Source organism: Elephantulus edwardii, unplaced genomic scaffold (assembly GCF_000299155.1).
Source record: "Elephantulus edwardii isolate Elephantulus edwardi_28Jun2011 unplaced genomic scaffold, EleEdw1.0 scaffold00418, whole genome shotgun sequence".
NCBI classification, from domain to species: domain Eukaryota; kingdom Metazoa; phylum Chordata; class Mammalia; order Macroscelidea; family Macroscelididae; genus Elephantulus; species Elephantulus edwardii.
This window is the reverse complement of record NW_006400168.1, coordinates 549,627-558,416: the sequence shown is the minus strand read 5'-3', so window position 1 is coordinate 558,416 and position 8,790 is coordinate 549,627. Positions and strand designations below refer to the sequence as shown.

General features: G+C 41.6%; 2 protein-coding genes across 2 annotated transcripts in view; both read right to left on the bottom strand.

Annotated features, from left to right (window-relative positions):
- Nucleotides 1–3,666: 3,666 nt before the first annotated feature.
- On the bottom strand, nucleotides 3,667–6,692 carry PRKAG1 (protein kinase, AMP-activated, gamma 1 non-catalytic subunit). The gene is made up of 10 exons (XM_006902498.1): nucleotides 6,540–6,692; nucleotides 6,269–6,350; nucleotides 6,120–6,178; nucleotides 5,943–5,988; nucleotides 5,794–5,848; nucleotides 4,790–4,934; nucleotides 4,538–4,685; nucleotides 4,346–4,383; nucleotides 3,936–4,082; nucleotides 3,667–3,774 (listed from the first exon to the last, which is right to left on the bottom strand). Exons 1-10 carry the CDS (start codon nucleotides 6,690–6,692, stop codon nucleotides 3,667–3,669), a joined length of 981 nt encoding a protein of 326 aa, XP_006902560.1.
- A 180-nt stretch (nucleotides 6,693–6,872) lies between these two features.
- The window catches only part of KMT2D (lysine (K)-specific methyltransferase 2D), a 48,001-nt gene continuing 46,083 nt past the window's right edge, over nucleotides 6,873–8,790 (bottom strand). The window contains exon 56 of the mRNA XM_006902497.1: nucleotides 6,873–6,876. Within this exon, the coding sequence (XP_006902559.1) occupies nucleotides 6,873–6,876 (4 nt within the window). The remainder of the gene's footprint in view (nucleotides 6,877–8,790) is intronic.

The following is an 8,790-nucleotide window of genomic DNA, read 5'->3' as shown; positions in this document are numbered from 1 at the left end:
AGGAGGGTGGGGGAGGAAGAATGTGTATGGCAATGGTTCCTGAGAAAGAGCTCAATTGCTTCTCCTGAGAGGAACACTACAAGGCTCCCAAATATCATCCCTTTTCTTTCCCTCTGCCCCATCCTCAGACTCTTCAACCAACTGGTTGAATTTATTGCGAAGTGGGAGGAGTGAGAGATCCCAATGTATCTTTCATTAAATAATCTGTAGTCCTTTGGATACAGACCATCCTTTTAAGGGATGGGACTAGAGGGTTGTTGTGGAGCAGAACCTGACTGAATGGGAACCTAGGCCTCTTGCTTTTGTCCCATCCACTTTATCCCCTTAACCCATGTACCTACCAGCTGGAATGATGACTCTGAGGGTTCTTCCTTCCACTGAAGACCCCACCAGAGTCCTACCGCTTTTTAAAGCCCTTGCCTGCCCCCTAAACAAACTCTCACTCATGATGGAATGTGACACAGAGACATCTGTCCTTTCTACCATGCACCCACTCCCACACACATAATTACTTGGAAGCCTCCCTCCCCCAAGTTTGGGAATGTGCTGTGAGGCCTGTGGAGAGAAATGCAACAGCAGAGGACTTTTCCATTGACATGATGCAGCAGCAAAAGCTGAGCTCTAATAAGTACCTTGATGCTTTCCCCTGTGATCTACCCATTTAAGAAGGCTGATTTGGAGATACCTGCATGGTAGGGCTTGGGGGGTTTATCAGAGGGCTTAGTTAGGCACAGTGACTAAGGGCAAGGAGTAACTCTGAAACTACTTCCAGTCCTGGATCAAGGCAAAGTTAGATGATAGCTAGCCTTTAACTCAAACCCAATTAGCATGCCTTTTGATTCTTACTGCTGTGTTGGTCCACAGTTTCAGTACAGGGAAGGGTGTTATGGTAGACCATAGTCCTGTTTTTCCGTTCCCTCCATTCTTTGAAAGAAAAGCAAAGATATCAACCACTCAGCAGAATTCATGTATAGCCCTGCTATCTAGGCCTGAAGGAAACCTTCAGTCTCACTACTCTATGATGATCTAACATTGTCATGGACTTTTCCTTGGGCCCAGTTATGGCCCATGAAAAACGAAAAGGGAGATAAAAAGGGGGTGGAGCAACTGCTCCTTAAGTACTGTCAATTCTGACTCACAGAGTAACAGATGACCGTTATCTGAATTTTGCCCTATCCTATACCATTCTTGTGATCTCTTTGGTGCTCAAGCCCATTTTAGAGTCGCAGTGTCAATTCACAGATCTTCCTCATTTTCCTTACACATTTCCCAGCATGATTTCTTATTCCAAGGACTAGCCCTCTTCTGCCAACATGTCAAAGCATGTAAAATGAATTTCACTATCTTTGCCTCTAAGGAACACTCTGGTTGTACTTCCTCCCAGACAGATTTGTTTCAATACTCTTCTCTTACACTAGTATTCAAAGCATTGATTCTTTGGCCTTATTCATTCTGCAATTTTCACATGCACATGAAGCAACTGAAAATACCATGACTTAAGTCAGGCATATCTTAGTCTTTAAAGTGACATCTTTGTACTTTAAAGGTGTCCGTAACAGCAGATTTCCCCATACATCTGATTTGCTGCTACCATGACTGTTGATTGTGGATCTAAGTAAAAAGAAAAAAATGATAACTTTAATCTGTTATCTTTCATCTCTTGGTCCAATGGTCAGGATTTCTGTTTTCTTTATACTGAGATGGATCCCATACTGAAGCCTGTAGTCTTTTATCTTCTTTAGTCAGTGCATCAAGTCTTCTTCACTTTCTGTAAGGCTTTGCTATCTGTATAACACAGGTTGTTGAATCTTCCTCTAATCCTGATGCCACCTTCTCTAATGATTTACTCAACATATAGATTGAATAAGTATGAAGAAAAAAATACAACCTTTACATACACCTTTCCTGATTTTAAACCATGCAATGTTCTCGTTTGGACTACTGCCTCTAGGTCTACATACATGTTTCGCATGAGCAAAATTAACGGTTTTGGGATTCTCATTTTTCCAAATACTAGTAATTATTTGTTATGATCCACAAATGCCTTTGTGTAGTTAGTAAAACACAAGTATAAACACCTTTCTGATATTCTCTGCTTTCAGCCAAGATCCATCTGATATTAGCAATAATCCTCATTTCACAATTTCTTTTAAATCCAGCTTGAATTTCTAGAGGTCCCTTATCATTGTATTGTTTCATTTTTTTCTGAATAATCTTCTGCAAGATTTCACTTGCATGTGATATTAATATTGCTTGGTAATTTCCACACTCTGAACATCTTTTTTTGTAATGCAAACAAATGCGGATCTCTTCTAGTCAGTTGAATTAGAAAGGCAGAAGTCTGGAGTACTGGTAAAGTGCATGAAATATTCAGGAGTTAGAATGTGTGAAATCAAATCTTAGCTCTACTTTTTACTAGCTGTGTGATTTTGCGCAAGTTATTTAACCTTTCTGTGTTTGTTTTTAAAAGTCTGTAAAAGTAGAAGAGCAATAATACCAAATAGTGTTCTGAGAATTAAATAAAGTTAAAAACAAAACCAAACTCCAACTCACTGCTGTTAAATTAGAACTGACTCATAGTTGACCCTCCAGGTTTCCAAGCCTGCAAATTGCACAGCAGATGATTGCCCATCTCTTTCTGGGTAAGCAGCACAGTTCCCGATGGACTGCACCAGGATTAAATATGTTCACAGCAAAGTACTAAAAACGGTACCTGACATATAGTAAGTTTTATATACACACACACACACTTTTTTTTCATGTTGTTGCACAAATCAAGTCAGAACCAACTCAAATTACTCTGTAATGGGTTTCAGAGGCTTTAAATCACATAGGAGAAGATTGCCCATCTTTCTCCTGTGGAGTTACTGATGGATTAAAACTGCATGCCTTAGGGCTGACAATACTACTTCTTACTCTGTACGTGTGCACATGTGTATTGCTGCTGCTGTTGTTATTAATTCTGAGTTGAAGAAATCTTATAAAAGAGCAAGGCTGGATCACTAGTGTCAACTGACTACAAAAACCAAACACTGCAATACCATGAAGAAGTTCCTGTCATTTTAATTAGGTTTGCCATGAAAAACCGTAATATCAGCTAACCACTTCACCCTCTATCAGCTTTCATACAAAAACAGTACAGGAACCCAAAGGCCTCCATGCCATGATCATCTTCACTCCCATTATGGGAAAAAAAAATGTCACTAACTGGACTCAGCCTCCCACACACAGCATGAAACAAGACTAATAAAAATAAAGACTTCTGCTGTGCTATTATCTTAAGATGAAGTAAGGGGTAGGGATAGAAATAAAGGCAGTATGAGGTCTAGGGATCTCTTAGAGATCAGAATCTGAGGAAAGGCAGAGAGCCCACAATTGACCCAGAAAGGGGGCGATGTCTAAGAGGATGGTGACTGAGATGGGCTGGACTAAACTTTTCTCAAGCATACATGTGAGGGCAAAGGCAGCTAACAATCTATCTTCCTTTCTTCTCCAATGCCCCTAGCCCCCAGGTAGAAGGGCGGGGTGGGGGTGGGCATTTGTTCCTGAGCTGAGCACAAAATCACAATTCTCCCACAGTGTCATGTCTGATTCCCAGAGCTGTTGGCAGACAGCAAGTAGAAAAGACTTCCCAGTGCTGTCTGAGTTCTTTGTCCTTTCCTCAGCTCAGGGATTCTTCTCTCCACCTGTAAGCACCAGGGCCTGAAGGATGTCAGAGAGAGATACAATTCCCTTGACCACATCATTCTCATCCACCACCACAAGTCGATGAACCTGGCAGAAAACAAGGAAGAAAGGCAGTGTTTAGTGCCAGCCTCAGGGTGGGTCAATCTACTCCCGTCCAGTTTTCCAAAGTCCACTCTCAAGGCTTAGTTCTCTTACCACCTGCTCCCCCCACCCAATTCTGCTCTATTAAGGGTCTTTAGTTCTCCTACCTCTGCTTCTACAAGTCTATTGATGATAGTCTCGAGAGTCTCATGTAGATAGCACTTCAGGACACCCTCAAAATAGTGTGATTGGTGTTGCAGGGCTTTGGTCACAGACACATCAAGGTTATTGTAGGTCTTTTCTGCTGCCAGATTCTGAGGAGAAAGAGGAAGGAGCTTCCAGAGAAGGGAATCAATCCCCAAGCCTTAATTAGGACAGACTAAGAGGGACTCAGGACAGTTAACCATGCCACACTCAATTCATCAATTCTTTTACAACAGGATTTGTAAACTTAGAAACTTGCAAGACCCTTAGGTACCAGTAGACACTCTCCCGTCTCCCTCTTCACATGCAGTATCGTAGCTCCTCTGTTCACTCCCTTGTTTCCCTGCCTCCCAACCCCTCCAAAATCACTCACAATAACATCAAACTTGGAGTAGATGTCCACCACACGCCCTAGGGGGAAAGAGGCAGCTCAGTAAGGAGAACCTAGCATTCAAGGCTCACCCTGTTCATAGAATTACTCTCCTGGCTAAGATGAGTTAAGAGGCACGTTATCTTGAGTCCCCTAACTTTTGGAAGCCCTCCCTCCTCCTGGGCAATCTCTCACCTTTCTCGTCCACCACTGGCAGGGCAGAAACTCGGTGCTGTACAAAGATGCCCAGAGCCACATAGACAGGGGTGGTAGTACGGACCATAGCAATGTTGGCATAGGTGCCAATCTGAAGCTCCTCCAGAGATTTAGACATGAACTCTGGCTTGGGGAACTCGGCAATCTGAGGAAAGAGTTATCAGGCTTGATTTTCAAGGTCCCAAACCACCCTGAGATACCACCATAATTAAATATATAAAAAGTAAGAACTTTATTGAGAGCACTTACAAATAATTTTAGGAACTTGAGGATACGCTTGTGGGTGAGGATATACAATGTGTTGCCTGATTCTGGATCAATAACTGGCAGCCTGTGGATCTTGTTTCGAATTAATGATGAGACAGCATCAAACAAGCTGTAGGAAAGTGGAAAAAATGAATACTGACCAGTTACATAGTGATGGGGCTGAAGGTGGGTTACTATCTCTTTAAGAGATTTACAAATAGGGAAAACTGGTGTTGGTGGGGAGGTGGCAGTGTTCAGACCAGACTTAAAGAGTGTTGAGAATGTATGTGGTTGGGAGGAGTGTTTGTTCTCTTTAGCTCTTTTCTCTAGAGTTGTGTGCGTCTCAATATAATCAATATATAATATTGATTATAATAAAATTATAATATAAATATAAGAGCAACAGTCAAAAAAATCAAAAGATGGGAAAATCTGCTGTCAAGGGTCTCTTCAAAGTGCTAAACACCAACAATGTAAGTTTAAAGACTAAGATGCACCTGATCCAAGCCTTGATATTTTCAATTACTTCCTGTGCATCTGAAAGTTGCAAAATGAGTAAGAAGAAAAAAGAATCAATGCCTCTGAACTGTGGTGCTGGAGAAGAAAAGTGAATATCCCATGGACTACCAAAAGAATAGACGAATCCATCTTAGAGGAAGTGCAACCAGGGTGCTCCTTAAAGGCAAAGATGGTGAAACTTGGTTTCATACATTCTGGGCATGTTATCAGGAGGGGCCAAGCCCCTGGGAAAAGTTGTTAAGCTGAAAAGGGCGAGGCTCAGCAAGAGGGGAAAATCCTCCACAAAATTAAATGACACATGACTATTAGAAATCATAAGGATGGCATAGGGTAGGGCAAGGTTCAGATCTATTTTTCATAGGGTTGCTGTAAGTCACAAGTCAATGGCACCAAATAACAAACAACAGGACTTTAACTACACAGATGGCTTGGATCTTAACTTTCTGGACAAATGAGTAGTTGGAACTCACCTGGCATTGGGAGAAATGCAGACAAGTGGTTTAAAGGAGTCCTGTAGGTACACCTCTGAAGGGAAAAGCAATGATTTTCACAAGTAAAAACTATTTCTCAGGAACCTTCCACCTTTTCATCCTTTTACAGCCCCCCATATTCAACATACCTCTCCAAGTTTCTATCTTATGTTCTTCAAGTTCATAGATCTGTACCTAGAAGCAAAAGCAACAGTACTTGAGGTCTAATCTCCCTGCTTCATTAATTTCTTGTGGCTTGCTTGGATGAAGGAAGTGAGTACAAGGGACTTAGGGCAGGGAATGTTCTGTGGGCTATGGTTCCTTACCAAGGCTGATTTATAGTAGCGATGCAGGATATTGATGAAGTCCGTGATGGTAAGCATACCTAAAGGCCAAAACAAGAGTCTTCAGCACTGCCCAAGCACTGTTCAGCAAATGATACCAAAAATATTGTATTCCAAAAATTTTTGCTTACCCACAAAACTTTGCTTATTACTGTCCCACAAAGGGGCAGCTCGTACACCATTAGTCACCAAGGCAAAGAAAGCTTTCTTCACCTGTAACCAAGAGTATAGTCACAAAGCGAAATTCACAAGGGGCAGAACTCTGACAGAACAGGGCATGTTGGGGGAAAACATGAGACTAACTCCAAAGGACAAGAATAGTACCCTTGGGAAGAGAAAGGACTTGAGATATTGAACTAGAGGCTCCAAAGATGGAGAAAGGGAAAAGAGGAGTTCACCTACCTGCAGGGAAGTATCAAATACAACTAATTTGGAACTTGTGGGAATCAGGTCATAGCAGCGATGAGACTTCATGAAGGAAGTATACACGCCGTTGTTGGATTCTGGGGTCTCTGCATAGGGTGGGAAAGTTAGTAGCTTCCTTCTATGCAACATCTCTCAATAAAAGGAGGCAGAAAACAAAACCGTGCTGTAGTGTCTAAAATACTTAGAGCATAAAATTTTTTTTAAATGTGGTCTCCTGTTCTGTTCTTAATGTTCCCACGAAATCAAGATAAATTACAAAATCAACATAAATCTCCTAGAAACCATTTAATCCAACTTCTGTTTCCATAGCTAACTAGAACAGAAGATAGCCAACTAAAACAGAAAGCTCTGATATTTCTTAGGCGTCTGCCCTAGTCTAGAAGCGTTTAGTCATTTTAAACCAGTTTCTTCTTCCATATATTTCATACATTCTCCACTTAAACTTATCAATAAAGCTGAAAGACTAAGTTTCTTGAAATTCTCCCAAGATCTGCATATATTAATAAAGCCATGGTCTAAGCTGGGCCATTGCTGACCACCACTAACCTGATACCTAATGCTTGATTAACCTGGTTTCTCAAATCCTTTACAGGGCCAATCTGTGAGTCAGAATTCATTTTACTCTAGACAAATGGGTGATCCTGACTTATGTTTATTTTTATATTCCTCAGATTTTAACTGTTCTAAGAGAAACAGCCTCCCCTCATTGCTTTCTAAATAGTGGCCCAGATGTGCTATGTGGGTATGTATACTTTAAAATATTAAATAATTTCATCCTTGGAACAAATATATAAAGCAGATATTGTCTCTGTTTTCCAGATGAGAAAAGAGGTTTAGAAGAGTAATATTAATCAAGATCTAAATAAATGGAACTAAGACTCAAACCCAGAGCTTATGATCTTAAACCATATACCAGCTATTATAATTCATTTTATCAAAGTTAAGCAAAGTCTATGTAAATTTTCATTGAAATTAATAATAAATAAGGATATAATTTTTACTTCTTTCTCCTACAAGGACCCCTCAAAAAACAGGCACCTCCCACCTCTTATTCTTCTAAGAGTTTGTTATTGTTATGTGCCATCGAGTCACTTGCGACTCATAGCGACCCTATGTACAATAGCCCTAAACCCTGCTCTATCCTGTGCCAATCGCACTGCCTCTTGACACACCCATCCCAATTACCAAGTCACTGAGTCAATCCACCTCATAGGGGGTCTTCCCCTCTTGTGCCATCCCTTCACCCTCCCAAGTATGATGTCCCTCTCCAAGGACCTGTCCCTCCTTACAACATGTCCAAAATATGTCAGACAAAGCTCCAGAATTCTTGCCTCCAAGAAGCAGCCTGGTTTAACCCTCTCCAGGTTAAATGTTTGTTTTCTCAGCAGTTCATGATACACTCAATACTCTTCTCCAGCACCACAGCTCAAAGGCATCAATTCTCTTTCTATCTTTCCTAGTCATTGTCCAACTCTCTGATGTATAACAAGTGGTTGTAAAGACCATGGCCTGTATCAGACGTACCTTAGTCTCCAGAGAGACACCGTTGCTCTTCAGTGCCCTGGAGAGGTCCCTAACAGCAGACTTTCCCATCGCAATACGTCTTTTGATTTCCTGGCTACTGGTGCCAAGAGTGTTGACTGTGGAGCCAAGCTGACTAAAGTTGTTAACAATCTCAATCTCTTCACCATCCATCCTGATGCTGCCAATTGATCCAGTGGTGAGAATCTTTGTCTTCTTGACATTGAGCTTCAATCCATACTGAAGGCTGCAGTTCTTGACCCTCTGCAGCAAGTGTTTCAGGTCCTCTTCACTTTCAGCAAGCTGGGCTGTGTCATCTGCATAACGCAGATTGTCAGCAGATCTTCCACCAATCCTGACGCCAACTTCTCCCCACAGAGCTCAGCCTCTCGGATGATCTGTTCTGCATACAGGTTGAAAAGGTATGGAGACAGGACACATCCCTGGCGTATGCCCTTCACAATTTTGAACCATGCAGTGTTGCCCTGCTCTGTTGGGACGCCTGTCTCTTGGTGCAAGTATAGGTTTTGCATTAGCACGATCAAGTGTTCTGGGATTCATTCTCATTCTTCTCAGAGTCAGCCACAGTTTGTTATGATCCACATAGTCAAACACCTTTGCATAATCAATGAAACACAGATAGACATTCTTCTGGTATTCCCTGCTTTCAGCTAAGATCCATCTAACATCAGCTACAATATCCCTA